The following is an 18,043-nucleotide window of genomic DNA, read 5'->3' as shown; positions in this document are numbered from 1 at the left end:
TTTTGTTCGGGAGACGCGCTGCGAGGATCCTTCCACCGCCTGCTTGCCATCATCGCGGGACGTGCTGTGACCGAGGAGAGCCGGACGGGGCCATTCCTGGATGACCCAGCCGGCGCGTTTGGCCTGAACATCATCCTGCCTGCATTTCCCTGTGTGAGTGCGAACGGGCCTTTATAATAAGACTGCTTAAGTTCTGCTCTGTGTCTCTACTTCTACCGATCATTGTACATAATATTGGGAATAATAATTAAACCTGTGTTCTTCCTTCCATTCGATTGTTCTTGTGTTTTCCATCATTGACTAAGCGTGGTACGAATAGAACTGCTCTAATCGGGGTCCAATATCAACGGTGACTGCACGGACCACGTGGTATGCAATCCGCTCGGTGTACTCAAATTACACGTGGCTCGTGCGAGGCTTGGTTCCTTGCTTCCATGGCGGCGCAGGTATTTAGGTACGAGCAAGACTTGGTCCCGAAACCCTACCTTGCATTTGCCCTGAAGAGGCGTTTCAAGTCTCTCGGTTGCGCCAAGCCCAGAAAGAACAAGGGGCTTAATCCCCCCTTGGTAAGGGTAAGGGTGAGAAGGGCGGTGGAAAACCGTAACAATATATATATATATATATATATATATATATATATATATATATATACATATGTATGCATGTATGTATGTATGTAAGTATGTATGTATGTATGTATGTATGTATGTATGTATGTATGTATGTATATGGATATGGATATTCCTTGGCCTTCATGGTAGAGTTTCTGCTCTGACATGCCTGTCAACTGTGGGACCTTGTATAGAAAGGTGTATTTATTTCTGTATCATGTCCAATCAATTGAATTGGCCACTGGTGGACTCCAATCAAGTTGGAGAGATGTCTCAAGGATGATCAAAGGAAATTGGATGCACCTGAGCCCAATTTGGAGTGCCATAGCAAAGGGATTGAATACCTGTTGACTCAAGACATTTCAGCTCTTCATTTTTAATTAACTTGTATAATTTCCTGGGGAAAAAAAATTCCACTTTGACTTAATGGGGTGTTATGGGTAGATCAGTGACAAAAAAAATTTCAATTTGAATTTTTTAATTCAGGCTGTAACACACCAAAATGTGGAAATGTCAAGGGGTGTGAATACTTTCTGAAGGCACTGTAAATCAGGTGTTATACATGTAAGGACACTAGTTAGTTGTGATATGTAAGCACAATTGTTTGTTAACTAATTCTAATATGTAAGCACAAAATACTTTCTGAAGGCACTGTATTGGCAGTTAAACTGTATATTTACTTTGCACACATGAAGTGAAAAGCACGGTTAAGCAATTGGATCCTGTCTGTCCATCCATCTGTCTTCTCAGTTTGTGATCGTCAGTCAGTTTATGATCAAGGAACAATCAAACGGAAAACCAAATACTGCATTCACAACTTGTTTAAATTGAATGTTATATTTTGAACACGAATTGGAACATGAATCGGAAGACAAACCTGCCGTTGCACAGTACTTTGGCTCTGAAGTTGTCCTGATTTCACGTGTGCATACAGGAGTGAGATAACTCTTTTTACACTGTCTGCCAGCCTGGCAGTCAAACAAAATTGAAAATAATTCTAAACAGGAAACTTACTGTTTTTAAGGACGTTGTAAAGGACACAAACAACATGCACAAATAATGAATGTAACGTGTTAGATAAGATGATGTAATTGACACTGCGAAAACAGCAGTAAAATCCAGAATTAATTTATTTATATGTCTTTAAACCTCTTTAAACCTTTATTTAAATTGATTTATGTGCAGGATCTTCAAGCAAATAATCTGCGGATTATACTAAAAAAGAAAGTTCCAAAAGTTCCAACTGCCGGCTCCTCGCACACACGTGCGGGTTATAGGGTGCAGTATTTTACCATCCGTCACGTGACATAACCACAGGAGGCCAAGTTACCTCATCTTCCATAAAGTCTACATATTGCATGGGGGGGGGGGGGGGGGGGGGGAGTGTTTGTAGAGGAACTTTGGAGTGCTTCAGGGGGAAGGGGAATGTTTCCAGTGTCATTGCATAATGCTGCATCAATTGATGACAATTTTGTCCCAGGAACCCTTTATTTAACGATGCAAGTATTTAATGATACATGTGTTCACTACATTTATATATATATATATATAAAGTTCCAAAGTATGACCCTCACTCTGTGAAAGAAGCAATAACCCGAGCAAAACGCATACCGAGAGCAGACCTTCTGACTTACAAACCCAAACCTGCAACTAACCGTGTCCCACTGGTAACCACCTACTCTCCTACCTCATCCCAATTGCCAAGTATTCTGAATAAGGCCCTTCCTCTCCTCCATCAATCAGAAACACTCTGCACCACATTTCCTCAACCTCCACTAACATCATTTCGACATGGTCGGACACTCAGGGACCTCTTGGTAAAAGCAAAGCACCCACAGCCCCACAACAAACAAACTAGGATCCCTGGCTTCTATAAATGCACAGCAAACAAATGCATTATTCACAAGCATTTACTAGAAGGAAACAAATTCTGTAGTTCTAGCACTGGACAAAAATTCCCCATCACCTCCTATATGAACTGCAAATCTACATGGGTCATATACCTAATCACTTGCCAAAAGTGCAACAAACAATACGTTGGAAAAACTGAGATTACACTCCACACACGATTTAATAACACCCGGTCAGAAATCAATAACTTCCACACCAGTCAGGGCAAATCTCTACCTTACACGATACACTTTAATCAACCGGATCACTCTATAAATGACATTCAAATCTCTGCCATTGAATCAATCACAAATCGATCACACACCACGATTCTGAAACGTGAGTCCTTTTGGATACACAAACTTCGGACAAAAATCCCTCATGGCATAAATTTTGATGACTAAAGCATGTTCCTACATCAACCCAATCAAATCATTAACCGTAACCCATTCATTCATTCATTCTTTCCTTCATTCATTCATTCATTCATTCATTCTACCTTTATATGTCATTTATATAAATATATAAATATATTATATGAATATAAATGGTATATGAATATATGCTTGTGTGTTTATGTATGTATATCTCTATATTTGTATATGCACGTGCACCGGAACTGTAACGCAAACGGTAACTGGAAGGTGCGCTTCACTTCCGTTGAACTTGGGGCCGGTGAGTGAACTTTGGCGTGGCTCTTCCTTTTGTATGCATTTTCTACACATCACACATCTTACACACATCACTATACATACTTGACTGATATACATGCCTGCTGTTTTTGTAGACTCAGAACAAGACCTTTGTTGGTCGAAAGCTTGTCGACAATTAAAGATCGACGTCCTGAAGCTACGTCCGCATCTTATTTAATCTAACGATTATTTATTCAATGCAAATGAGACGCCCTGCTCGTACTGTGGAGTTTCTACTATTTCTTACAGTTATATATATATATAGTAATGGCTTGCGGTTGGGATTAAAATCAAATGAATCCATTTTTAGTTCTCCAACCTTTAATGAGCAAATAAACGACTGCTCGACGTTTCGATCAGCAACACGGACAAACGTGTATCCACTGACCTTTCTCAAGAGTCGAGCAAAACAACTCTATACCCTCCCTTGTATAAGGGGAAAAGGGGTGGGGACACCGAACCACCAATCAATGCCATTCTGGAACAACTCGTGCCATTCAAATTTAAACCGTACATCAAAACCGTTGCACCACTGAAACCACACCTTGGGATGTTACATCAAAACAACCGTTAAATCACACGATGAATCCATCAAAACGTAGCATAATTCAAATAAATCGATGAAAAATAAACAACATGATTGGTAATAATTTACATGCTTGGTGACGCAGTTTCTCTGGTACGTTTCTGCATGAGAGGGCCAAAAGCTCGTGGTATGTCCAACACCTCCTCTGTGAGCGACACAACAGACTCCTCCACATGCCATGCCTCCAAAAGACTCCTTCTTCGCTTACTGGGGGTTGCCCCAAAAATGCTGGCACTATCCCATAGCGGAACATGGCCAGCCTTCAGACCATGTTTGGCAATGACAGATCTCTTTAGATAGTTACACTCGAAGGCCTTGCGGTGCTCCTCGACACGTTGTCTTAATGTTCTCCCTGTCTCACCAATATATTCAGCCCCACAAACACAGGGAACCCTGTATACCACCCCTGCCCAGTCATTCCTTGGAAGCTTTTCCTTAACATGCATTAGTGCCTGTTTCATGGTGAACATAGGTTTGTAACTTACCCTCACACCTGCCAAATTTAACACTCTGCCAATCCTTTGGGACATCCCCGGCACAAAAGGCAAAACACAATAACCTTTTGGTTGTACCCGTGTGAAAGACCTGTTGCGAGGCTTCGCCAAGATCGCATCCCTTTTTGGTAATAATCTGTCCGGTTAGCCATTGGTCTTCAGTACATCTTGTAGATGTTTTACCTCTCTCCTTTTATCTTTGATTGTCGATGGTAAAACACGTGCTCTTTGAAGGAGGGTGTGCACAACAGTGTCTCTGTTGTGCACACACTCCTTCAAAGAGCACGTGATAGCGCAGCGGGCTGTTGACGTGTAATCAATGGAGGTCCGTGGTTCGAGTCCCGTATTGATTCAGAATTTTTGAGACTTAGCCCCTCGCAGGAATTTGATTACTGTTTATAAAAATTGTAGATGAATGAATCTTCAATGCACTTCTGCTTATACACACATGCATATGCATACATATACTTACGCTCACATCCGGGGTCTGCCTAGCAGGCACGTAAGACATCGGCCATTATAAAAGCTCGCAGTGTTAAGTGTGTAAAATTCTGAGGAGATTACGGCTAGCTCAATAGCGCAGTGGGCTGTTGATGTGTAATCAATGGAGGTCCGTGGTTCGAGTCCCGTATTGAGTCAGAATTTTTGACACTTAGCCCCTCGCAGGAATTTGATTACTGTTTATAACTATATATATATATATATATAAACTCCAATGTCTCTCTTTCTCTCTTTGTTTGTATGTGTTATATGCATGGCCACGTCTTTTAAGTTACACATTCCAAACTCGGTGTACAAATAAAACTTTGTTTTGGAGGTGCCAACTGGTGGTGGTGGCAGAGGTTATTCCAATTTCCTTTTGTCCTGGGCAACGCTGAAGGTTAAAGTGCTTCTCACACGGGTAAGTTTGTTCTCCTTCCCCCCTCTACTTTTCCCTAAAATGGAGGGGCCTGTGAAAGCCTGCAATCGTGTGTGAGACATTTTTTGTGGGAAGGGCGGTGGTTAAAGCACTCCATCCACGGGTGAATTTGTCTTCCTTTCCTTCTCCTTCTCACCCAAAATGGAGGGGCCTGTCAAAGTGGGAAAAATAATAAGAGGGGAGCCGAGGAAATCGTGTGAGGGAAACATTTCTGGCAGCAAGGGACGTGACAACTCATTTGTCCGTTTGCATCAGCAACGGTGGGCTCTTCTAATCAATGATATGAAAGCAAATCGCTTTGATTAAATCTCGTCTTCCCATAGAACTGACAACTGAAGAAAAAGGGACATCACTTCCCTGAAAAGACGTTATATTTTGTGTATTTACCTCCACCACCGAAGGTGGATGGAGGTTATGTTTTCACCCCTGTCTGTCTGTCTGTCTGTCCGTTTGTGAACAAAATATCTCAAAAAGTTGGGGACAGATTTGGACGAAATTTGGCAGAGATGTAGCGCATGTGACACGGACGAAATGATTAAATTTTGGTGAAGATCCGGATCCGGCTACTATAATTTTTTAAGTGATTCTTCACCATTGGGAGATAGGGCCAAAAACGATACATGGCAGGATATCTCAAAAGGTTGTGGACGGATTTGGACGAAACTTGGTGGACCGGTTGTGTTTGTGACAAGGAAGAATCGATTAGATTTTGGTGAAGATCTGAATATGGATTGGAATACGAGAATTATTTAATTTTATAAGTGATTATTCACCATTGAGAGAAAGGGCGAAAAGCAATATGGAACATGATATTTTAAAAAGTTATGGACGTTTTATGACTAAACTTGTTGGACGAGTTTGTTTGGTGACAAGAACAAGCCGATTCGATTTTGGTCCAGGTCCGAATCCAGATCCGGGCAATCAGTGGGATACAAAACATGACCTGTTCAGCCTGGCGGAGGTATGTGCTCTACCGAGTGCCGTTCTAGAAATATCCTTTAAATTGTACGATTTTATTAAAACATGTTTTATATTGCCAAGATCTGTACTGTAATGCATGTCATAATAATGAAATATAAATTGCAAAAGTACAACATTAATATTATTGGTGATGTTTTGATGACTATTCCATCATTGCTGTTTGCGTGGACACTTTAATCTCATTTACAAACGAGATGGTATTCATGGAATACTTACCCCACGCAGTCTTCAGGAGGATTTGGTGTTAGCCAACTCCTCTGTTTTTAAGGCCTTTTTTCTTTGTTCCAATATGGCTGCCGGACCAGTGACCGATGACGTCACTTTTATCAAACTATATTTCCCATGGGTAGTTGATCAATTTGTTAAAGTTTTGCATTGATCTGTAAAGCAGTTTCATAGAAGATTTTCAAATATTTTCGCCTAGATCTAAAATGGCTGCCAAACCACGTGACCTATGACATCATACATTCACACTGGCTCCAATTGGGATGGGGATAAGGTGTGTGAAGTTTTGGGTTGATCGGATAAGGTTTGTTTTTCTATCCAAGATGGCTGCCAAACCACGTGACCTATTACATCATCATTTTCACACCGTCTTATATGCAGCAATTGTGTTCGATGATATTTGGAAAGTTTCACTTTGCTAACTTCAGCTGTTTCAGAGAAGTTTTTCCTTTAATCCAACACGGTTTCCAGACCATGTGACCTATGATTTATTCATGAACAACATGGTATCCCCAAGGTTTGGGGAACATGTTTATGAAGATTCCCTGAGATCTGTCCAGCCGTTCTGGAGAAGGCTTTTACCGGTTTTAGATTAAGTCCAATATGGCTGCCAGACCATGTGTCCTGTGATTTATTCATCGGACACCCTATATTCCGCAAGGCTCGGAGATCATGTGCTTGAAGTTTCACATCAATCTGGTCGGCCGTTCTGGAGGAGATGTTTTATATGTTCAATCCAACATGGCTACCGAACCACGTGACCTTTGAGTTAATCAATTTAATTCTGTTGACCAAATTATCTCTAGATTACCTTCAAAGATTTTTGCACTGATCGGATCAAGCGTTGTACTTTCCGAATTATGACATCATAAATGAAGCCATCAATGACATCATTAACGTATGTTATTCCCCATGGGGTGTATTTGCCAATTAGCCACGTTTCAAATTTTTTCCATGGAGTGGTTTTGGAGATATATATGTTCAATTTTTTTTCGGTTTTTCCAAAATGGGGCCCATACCACGTGACTTACAGTGTCATAAATATCTTTTAAAAACCATACAGGAAGAGGAGCTCCTATGGTGAAAATGTTGTGTTAATTGGACAAAAAGTGACAAACGGACAATGAATTTTAAAAACGCAGAGAAGTACCTACGACATACGTACTTGCGGCGCACCCGATTGCTTAACCCCGCTTTTCGCTTCACGAGTGCAGGGAAATGAAAACAATTGGTACAATGCACCATCTTTACCTTTCCAAATATAGGGGTGGAAGGAAGAGGGGGTCAGATTTTGGAGAAAAAAAAGTGTTACGTAATTTTGGATGGTCCCTTGACACCAAAGTGGTGTCGGCTGCCGGAAATATGGAGATCACGTATGTCCCGGTCATGTGGGGAGGAAAGCTGGCTTGCGGGTTAAAGTGCCTGAACTTTTCTTGGAGAACCTTTTTCCCACCAGGTGTGGGGTATGCAAGCAGGTGGGTTATTTGCGTGAAAATACAGTACTTGAAAACTGCACAACACAATTCGCCTTCGTAATACGTCCAAGAACCTGCAGCTTTGCGGTACTTGGACATGTTATACGGGGTGGTGTATCAGGGTGGTGGATAAGACTGTTTCGATAGCGCTAAACTTCCGTATTTTTTAAGGATCTTTAAAATTATTGTTTTATTAAAATTGAAGTACGTAGTTGAACACTGCACGGGGTCACGTGTTCTATGAACTCTCTTGTTTACTCGTGTTCTGGCTCGTCCTTTCTTTCTGTTTATGTATATGGTGTTTGTTTGAACTTGTGTAAAGAAAGTTATTGATCATTATTGCAAAGGTTATATCATTTGGTTAATACTGGTGATTGGATTCCAAGGTCTTTTCAACCCGCTGGTATATGGCAGCTCATTCCATGGGGAAGTCAATTGGACCTCAATTGTCATGTGAGGCCATCGGTCATGGCAGGCTCCTTTATCGTTCAACATTTGCTTGCTGAATGTACTAGTATCATATAAACGTTGGAGATCTCGTACTCTATTTTACAATTATGTTTTTAGCATTTTCCCCCTTTGATCAGAGCCAGCTTGTTTGATGAGAGTGCAGTACTGTACATGTTCCCCATTGACAGTGAGAGGTCTTGACCCTGCTTCACCCCTCCCCTGCTGCAAGCCTGTTCATGAAGGGTCAGGGAGCGCAAGTGATGGGGTGCAGCAGGGAAAGCAGACATCAATGGAGGGGGTTATGTGTTTGCCATTGCGGTAAAAGTGATTTTCTTTCTTAATTTCCTGGTTTAACTGACAACATGCAACACGTATGTACACCGCAACCTGAGTGAAGAGAAGGGAGTTTCAAAGGCCAGAGAAACGTCGAACTGTATGAACATAGAGGGATGTAGGTTATGGATCTGGGTGCCAAACAGGAACGATCAAAGAAAGGGGCAAATGGGGAGTGGAGTTATGGAAGATATGAAGTGGAGAGAGATTGGGGATGTGTGCCATTTTTAATAGAGCTGAAGCCAGAGGGCCCTCGTGTACCAAGTATGAAAATGGCAATGGGCAGAGAAAGCCATAGTGTGTATGAGAGCGTGGAAAGGTGAACGAGTAATGAGCGGATGGTGAGAGAAAGGTGTATTTGCCAACAAGCTGTTCACCACCATCTCTTATCTTCCCCCATCCAAAACCTTGATCTTTTCTACCCCCGCTAATTCACCCCAGATCCACCTTGTTTAAAATTCCAACTTCTTTCCTGGAAGTCCTGGCAGTGTCCATATGTTTTATACCTCTCCCACCCCACCCCCCCCCCCTTCACATGCCTCCCCCCCCCCCCCAAAGCCCTCTCCCTCCCACAGATCTCTCGATGTCTCCATGTCTCTCGGTCCCTGCTCTCAAAATAATGTTGTGTTTGTGTCCTTCCTCCTCTCTCCCCATCTTGTCTACCGCTCCCGATGTTATATGTTTTATGTGTCGGTTTGTCTTTCTGTGTGATTAATGTTCGCTCTTTCACGAGCCTCGATCTTGTATACAAAAAAAAACAAAAAAAAACAGTGGATGGAAATAAGAAGAGTAGAGGAGAGGGAGAAGAAGATGGTGAGGTGAGGACAACAATAATAAAAGGCTGAGGTTGAGTGAGGGAGTACATTGTGGCCAATATTGCTTAGTTTGGAAGTGCCGAGTTCCCGAGGAAGTAGTTGATGGAATTCCAATTGGATAGAATAATCAGCTGGAGATCAAAGTATGTAAATTGCAAATACACTTTGTCTTCCATCACAAACATTGTGGCCCGAGTACTGTTTCACTAGCAGTTGGTTAAGAAGTCAATTTCCTCCATCTGCTAAGAAACCAGGCCACAACGGGATCCCCGACTCGTGGGTGTGGTTGCCACCTCCTTTTGCGTGGTCACCTGGCTGTGCTCTGTGGGCGGTCACGTGACTCCAGAGCACTCGACACTATTTAACCTCTTGTAGCCATTATTCATTAAACCTCTATTTCACTTCTCCCACAACCTCCCTCTACTTCCCCACCCCTTTTTCCATCATTGTGGTGAACAATTAGTCTTTTCCAAGGAAAAATCATTTTAATGTAAATATCAACGCAACAGCAGTTTGGAATTTGCTAGAAACGGAATTCTTCGTCACGACATGATGATTATTATTAGCATTGAGACAGTTCCAACATTGCTTTATCAGTTTTATGTAAGTGGATCCAAGCGTTTATGAGATGACGTCATTCTGCTTCTTTGTGACATCGACTTTTATTGTAAGTTTGATCTCACGACTGCTGAATATTTTGATGTCGTTTCAATTCATCCAGAATCTTCTTTAAGGACCACATTTCCTCCTGGAAGTGTTTCCTGGTCTGTTAACAGAGCATGCCATGTGAGAAAAATAAAGGTGTTCATCAGCTACAATGAGCAATTCAACATTTTTTGGATCACGTTAATGGGGGAGGGACATCATTGAAGAAAAAGTTATTTAGTTGTAAATTAAAATTCAGAACTTACAATAATAATTTTCAAGAAAGGAAGGATTCAAGAAAGGGGGTGGGACCTCATGAAAACAAGGAGAAATAGACATAAAATGTCATACCCCGAGGTTTTAGTAATCTTGCTGTACGGGTCAAAGGCCGCCAGGCGGCCATATTTGGTCGGATTCCAAAACAAAATATTCTGCATAAGTACACTCTCGTGTATTGTATTTGTGCCAAGTTTGAACAAAATCGGTCCATGCATGTCCAGAAATGGTTGTGGACATGTTTAACTAACAAAATGGCCACCATTCGGCCATCTTGGATCTGATCTCGAGAAAAAATGAGGTGCATATGTAAGGCATCATTCATTTAGCTGTGTGCCAAGTATCAACATAATCGGTACATACATGTCTGAGACATAGTTGCGGATGGATGCACGCACACACGGACGGAAGGACGGACAACACCCGATCCGTAAGCTCCCGTTTCAGACTCCATAGTTGAAAATATTGAAAATGAAAACTCAGAATTTGCAATAATCATCTTCAAGAAAGGAAGGATGTAAAATAGGCAATCTGAGGATAAAAACTGCCTTGTATAAAATCATAATCTCTGTTCTTTGTTGTACCCTTGCATATAATTATCGGGAGCATTGGTTTATGAAGAACAAAGAAAATCCAACTTGGCCTTGCCGGACAAGGAGAAACGCCAGAGCAGTTTGTGCCCATCCCATAGACATAGATGTATTTTTCTTTGACATTGATCATGGGCTCATGGTGGAGCTTGTGCAGAAATTACATGTAGGAGAAAGAAGAATTGGCACCAGCATCATAACAAGACAAAGAAGAATTGGCACCAGCATCATAACAAGACAAAGAAGAATTGGCACCAGCATCATAACAAGACAAAGAAGAATTGACACCAGCATCATAACAAGACAAAGAAGAATTGGCACCAGCATCATAACAAGACAAAGAAGAATTGGCACCAGCATCATAACAAGACAAAGAAGAATTGGCACCAGCATCATAACAAGACAAAGAAGAATTGACACCAGCATCATAAGTAAATAAAGATAGCAGGACAAAGATGAGTAGACAGTAGCATGCCTTTGAATGAATTACAAGGACAGTTGGACTCTCGGAGTCCTAGACAAAGACCATACGAGTATTGTATATGGGATTTGAACCTGAGGTCCCCACATGGCACATCGTGAGCCAGAGGTTCAGAAAGAGACGTGAAGACGCCAACTTATGTTTTGCGATTGTGTACAGAGCAAGCACGAAATGCTAATTCACCGTTCGTTACATCATTGCCTCAGCTGCTCATTCATTGCCTCCATCCACCTTTCATCTCATTGCCAAAGCAGCTTTGTTTACGTGAAATGATCATCTCCTTCAACAATCTTGAGATTTCAACCCTTGCCCAAGTTAAGCCAATTTTAATTAAAGTTACCATCGTGGCGATGTTCCAGCTGAAATGCAGACCATGCCAACCGGATTTTAACAAGGATGCAGGTTCCTCATAATAACACAGCCCCCAAACACATGTTAAAAATGGCACGTGGAAAGTCATTATCGAGTCTCCTGGCAGACGAACGGACGGACGGACGGACGGACCCCAGCCGGGCTGACACCTGTTTTACGGCTAATTGTGGGTTCGACACCTGGCCAACAATGGAATCGGTAACATAGCTTTGACTTGGCATCTGCCATGTGTTGCACTCCAATGAGAATTAAAGCAAAAGCCATGTTCGTTGAATCTTTAACGAGTTGAGAGTCACCATCCTGGTGAGTTCACTCACATTGAAGCTCGATCAAAACAGTCACCATGACAGGCTCATTAAACGGTGATGGTGGCACTTTGACTCGTTCACTAAGTATTCATTCACAAGATCAAAACATCATTCACACCCTCAGCAAATATAGTTACGTTGAAGTTTTATTTGTTGCTAGGAGGTGCTGCTGTACTGCTTATGCTACTGCTATAACTACCTCTACCACTACTATAACTAATACTACATTACTGCTACTAGAACTACTACTACAACTACTACCGCCTTTGGTAAATTACAATGACATTTGTCGCCCCTGAAAAGAAATACTACTACTACTACTAACAGAACAACTACTACTACTAATACTACATGACTACTAGTAGAACTACTACTACTATTACAGTTGGTAAATTACAATGACTGGTTGTCCCCGAAAAAATACTACTACTGCTGCTGCTGCTACTATTACAACTAACACTTACTACTAGAACTACTACTACCACAACCAGCACTATTACTACAAGAACCATTACTACTACTAATATAACTACTGCTACTAGAGCGACAACTACTACTACCTTTGGTAAATTACAATGACATTGGTCATCCCTGAAAAAAATACTACTACTACTGCTCCTACTACTACAACGATAACTACTACTACTATAACTAACACTACATTACTACTACTAGAAGTACAACTGCTACCTTTGGTAAATTACAGTGACATTTGTCATCCCTGAAAAAAATACCATTACTACTACTACTACTACTGCTACTACTACTACTACTACTACTACTACTACTACCACCTGGTGTTTGGTTCACGGTTAAGTTGCTGGCTTGAGCTCTTCGAGTCCTGAGTTCGAGGCCTTGTCCTGCTGTTGAATTAACACCAGGTGGGTTGACTCAGCCTGTCATCCTTCCGAGGTGGGCAAAATGAGTACCAGCTGATTGGCAATGGGGGCATTGCATCAGTGGCACAGCCGCACCCCCAGAAAATGATGCAACCAGCAGTCACAGCCTGCACACGAATCACCACTACAACAACTACTACTACTACTACTACTACTACTACTACTACTACTACTACTACTACCAACACTGTTGCTATTATTACTACTCCTATTCTCCCTTAATGGCCGCATTTCTCCAACCTTCTTGTGGGGTTCGCCCAAGTCTTTCACGAAATGGCTGGGCATGCCTGACGTTCCACCAAAGGCGATTACGGGCAGGAATTTGCCATTTGTTCAGAGTGCCGGCGATAACTTGCCGACTCTTTGTGAAAGACACCATGTGATCTTTAGTGCCAATCAACGAATGTGGGACACCTGGTTGGCCGCTTATCGTATGAGGGGCGTTGCACATACGTGACAGTTTATAGTTTATATGGAAACCAAACCCAGATTAGACGGCTCAAAAGTAAGTGTGCAACCTCGACACGATTACACACCTCCGATCGAGCGAAGGAGGTAAATAATGTAATTCAACTTGCATTGATCAGGTATATTTTGGTAATTGGAGGCAGCTATGCCCATCTACCTGAAAGCGAGGTACCTACCGGGTTCTTGGATGCCCCCAAAAAATGATTGGCCTTTCTTTTCAGGTTTTCGAATGCGTCAATGACCACATTGGTTTTTGGAGGTCTCCTGAGTATGTTGATGAACTCCTTGAGACACTCGGTTACACTTTCCTTGTGTGAAGCAGGAAAAGACAGAAACAATGGACGTGACGTCATATCCTCAACAATACAATGCAAATGTGATCACATAATGGCATCCATTTATGAAAGCAATTTATATTTTAAATTTTAAATAATTTAGTTTATTGATAAACTATATTTTGTTACCTCACAAGCGCTGCGAAATCTTTTCCTCTCAACCCAGTAGTGCGAGTTCAGGTGACGTGCATGGTTCTGAAAAAGTAAGTATTGTTTGAATACTCGCGACACTGTGCATGTCAATATTTCATAAAATGTGCATGTTATACAATTATTAATTAATTGATTAATCAATAATTTAATTATTTTTTATGAAATGATTAATGTGCATATTAGGGTTCAAAGTAATTGGGACAGCCGGCTTTTTGTCTCCAACCGAAGAATCGTGTAATTCAAGATGCAGCACCTCCAGCTGGCACCATTGCCAGAAGAGCAGTTTATAGTGTAGTGTGGCCCATGGTGGATCGCAGCCAGCCAGACTCGACAGTTAAATGGCAGACGTACGAATGAGTCATCTATATATTACATATGCACAGGAGGGGAGGGGGTGGCGAGGCTGGCGGGTTCAAGTCAGTACATAAATGGTTAACCAAAGGAGCAATCCCAATACTTTTAAGTGTGTTAAGATTTTATCTGTAAATTTTCCACAACTTCTATTTTAAATACTTACTTTCAAAAATCTCCAATTTATTGAATTCTGTAAACTATTTGGAACAAATTTTGAGAGAAATAAACAATGAATGTGTTCAAAAGGTGCACGGGTATGGTTAGCTTTGAGGGTTAAAACATCTTATCTGTATGAAGTGACAGTACCATGCATGAGCCTTGGATATGTTTGGAATACTTTGTGGTTTGGGTGAATTTTTTTTTATTTGGTGCGATCTTGTGTTTTTACCCCGCACAAGAGAAGCAAAAAGTGAGGTTAAGCAATTGGGTCATGTCTGTCTGTCCGTCCGTCCGTCCATCCTTGCATCTTATTAGTTTATGATCGTCAGTTTATTATCAAGGAAAAACTTCTTTAAATTGAATGTTGTATTAACCTCCACCGCCAAAGGTGGATGGAGGTTATGTTTTTACCCCTGTCTGTCTGTTTGTCTGTCCGTTTGTTTGTGAACATGATATCTCAAAAGGTTGTGGACGGATTCGGACCAAATTTGGTGGAGATGTAGCGTATGTGACAAGTACGAAATGATTAGATTTTGCTGAAGATCTCGATCCGGATCCGGCTACGAGAATCTTTTCAGTGATTCTTCACCATTGGGAGATAGGGCCAAAAACGATACATAGCAGGATATCTCAAAAAGTTGTGGACGGATGGTTTTGATTCAGAGAGGAGTGGGATCATTTTTTAGTCTGTCAGCCTACCTGGCAGTCAAACATAAAACGAAAATCATTCCAAACAGGAAATGTAATTTTTCAGGACAAAGGGCACAAACAACAGGCACGAATAGATAATGTAACATATTGGATAAACACTGCGGAACGTTGGTAAAACCCAGAATTTATTTATTTATACGACTTTTACAATCCTTATTTTATTCCCCATTGAATTATATACTTGAACACTGTACGACATAAATCGCCTTCTAAATACTTCCAAGAACCTCCAGTTTTGCAATACTTGGACATGTTAAATAAGGTGGTGTATAATAAGAGTGATGCATAAGACTGCTTCAAACGCACTAAACTTTTTTGTTTTGTTTTTTGTATACAGAATCGAGGCTCATGAAAGAGCTAACATTTATCACACAAACAAATCAAACAGACAAACAAACAAAGTATATAAAAAGGGGAGAGGTAGACAAGATGGGGAGAGAAGGGGAAGCACATAAACACAACATTTGAGAGCAGGGACATCGGGAATGTGTGGGAGGGAGAGGGCTTGGGGGGAGCCGGCGTGGGAAGGGGAAGGGGGGGGGGGTTAGAGAAGTATAAACACAAGGACACCAAGGACTTCCAGGAAAGAAGAAAAGAAGAAGAAAGAAGAAGAAGAAAGAAGAGTAGGGAAGAACTTCCGGATGTTTTTAAAGCTCTTTAAAATCATTATTATATATTGAAGTATAAACCTGAACACTGCATGGGGTAACGTGTTCTATGATTGTTTTTAAGGTTTCTTTGTCATTACATTCGGAGCTGTGCTCCACAGGAATGATGTAACTTTGCCAAATAAATGAAGAGTGACTGCTTTACCGTCAACAGGTTTGCAATATCATCACGGATCTCACTGAGGATTGGACCTTGCGTTTCCTCTCGTTTTACTGCCTTGACGACGTTAAGTGCCAGAGCAAGGATAACGGGAAAGAGAATCCAGGAACCTGTCGGCAAAAATGGGAGGGGTAGTTAGGGTAAGGTGGAGAAGGGCATCGTCAATGACATATACATATATATATATATTTAGGCATGATTACATCGATTTTATAACTAAATATTATAACACCTTTCACCGACTGCAAGTCCAAATCTATCGATACCGACGATTCCCAAAAAACATGCTTGCATGCCGGGCATGGGCAAAAAACAAAAAAAAAAAAAAAGGCAAAAAACATGCCGGGCACCGAATGACCTGTGCAGAAATCCTTGAACTCCAAATGTCCTGCCACTCAAATCAATGTCGTATTGAACTTTTACATTGTATAACTTTCACCAAAAACAGTTTGTGAAATTTTACATCGATCGTTTTACGTTTTTCCTTTGAACAAACTTCGCAAAGATTAAGGAATCACCGTTGTTGCATTTGCTCTCTCCCTCCCACCTTGGATCTGTGTTGCATATTTGTTCAAAACTTTTACCGTAAGGCAAAAAGTGAGTGAAAAGCATGAGTAACAAAATGGTACATTGTGCTCAAACTAGTTATTCAACTACTGCCTTAATTAATGTTAAATTAAATTCACGTTCGCTTAAATTACGAACGAAGCAAAAGAATCCGCATTGAACGACTCACGCATTCTTATCGAACTGTGTTGTCTCTGCAGAGAAACGTCGATTGAACTCGAACCTTCGCACTGAGCACAGCGAGGACAAGTGAATGACCCTTCTAAGACCACAAGGAGAGACTTTTATACATTCCCTTTCGCATAGCCAAGCAGTTCTTGGTAATCGGAAAATAAAAACTTCTTTATTTTAAAATCACATCTTCGCTTGGAAAAAGTTGATTAGGGACATTTCATTTGAAAATGCGATGTGGCATTCCATATTAGGACCAGTGGAAAATATTATGTTCTTTGTCTGGACTGACTGACAATAGACTTATTAGTCTGTGGGCTTATGTGAAAAAAGCAAAATTTTGGGTAGATTCTTGGCATTCATGTTTAAACACATTTAGAAACATCACTGATAAAGAAAAAAATGGGTGCCAGTTTTGCCATTAACATTTAGGGCCTCCATTGTGAATTTCAATATGGCCGCCCTTTTTTAGCCCATCTGTATGATTTTTCGGTATTCAACATTATTTTAAACATGTATTTGAAATGTGTGTGGCATTTTATTCGTTTTACAAATTGTACACCGCTCCTTTCCTATGGCATCTCCAGACGCTGCATAACGTCATTGCCGGGCACCGAAGGGGGCCCGGCAATGACGCACGCTGAAAGGGAGTACTCGGTTTTCACTCTGGTTGTTTGTTTTCTTGCTTTCTTGTTTGTTTGTTTGTCCGGGCGATCTCAGCCATCCTTTGAGCTGGGAAGCTGAAATTTCGGCACAATAGTGAGAAAGTACTTTGTCAAAAACAGGTACTTTTTGTTTTTGATTTATCAATTAATTAATGAGTTATTTAATTGTTAGCGATTAATTAAGTACTTATACATTTCCTTTCTCTTCTAGGCATTATCTCAGGCACCTTTTGAGTTTGGAAGCTGATATTTGGACATGCCAATGACCAACTGATTTGGCTGCAAAGGCAATTTTTCATTTATTGATTAATCAATGAATCAATTAATCGATTGATTATTCAATTAATGACTTAATTTTTTTTTTTAAGTTACAGATTCTGATGAAATGGTGGTGGTTTATGTGTTCTATTAGGCAATTGATTAACTATTTAATTTTTTTACGATTATTATTTATTTATTTTCATTATTAATTATTTATTTATTTTATTTCTCATCTGGGCAATATCTGAGGCACCTTTTGAGCTAGGAAGCTGATATCCGGACATGACAATGACCAAGTGATTTGGCTGTAAAGGCTATTTTTGATTTAT

General features: G+C 40.9%; 1 protein-coding gene across 1 annotated transcript; it reads right to left on the bottom strand.

The window, feature by feature from the left end:
- Window positions 1-10,108: 10,108 nt before the first annotated feature.
- LOC144888597 (uncharacterized) lies at window positions 10,109-16,828 on the bottom strand. Its single transcript, XM_078767086.1, has 5 exons — window positions 16,787-16,828; window positions 16,036-16,160; window positions 13,975-14,040; window positions 13,687-13,818; window positions 10,109-10,237 (listed from the first exon to the last, which is right to left on the bottom strand). Exons 1-5 carry the CDS (start codon window positions 16,788-16,790, stop codon window positions 10,151-10,153), a joined length of 414 nt encoding a protein of 137 aa, XP_078623212.1. The 5' UTR covers window positions 16,791-16,828; the 3' UTR covers window positions 10,109-10,150.
- Window positions 16,829-18,043: the final 1,215 nt, after the last annotated feature.

The sequence above is a fragment of the Myxine glutinosa genome, chromosome 13 (assembly GCF_964187855.1).
Source record: "Myxine glutinosa chromosome 13, kmMyxGlut1.1, whole genome shotgun sequence".
NCBI lineage: Eukaryota > Metazoa > Chordata > Myxini > Myxiniformes > Myxinidae > Myxine > Myxine glutinosa.
The sequence above is the reverse complement of the archived record's forward strand: the minus strand, read 5'-3'. Positions and strand labels throughout refer to the sequence as shown.

Bases quoted from the DNA above. Each gene is read 5' to 3' on its own strand.
- LOC144888597 (XM_078767086.1), bottom strand. The intron at 14,041-16,035 runs GTAAAGCAGTCA...TTACTTTTTCAG, and splicing joins ATATTGCAAACCTGTTGACG to AACCATGCACGTCACCTGAA. The intron at 13,819-13,974 runs GTAACAAAATAT...GCTTCACACAAG, and splicing joins GATTTCGCAGCGCTTGTGAG to GAAAGTGTAACCGAGTGTCT.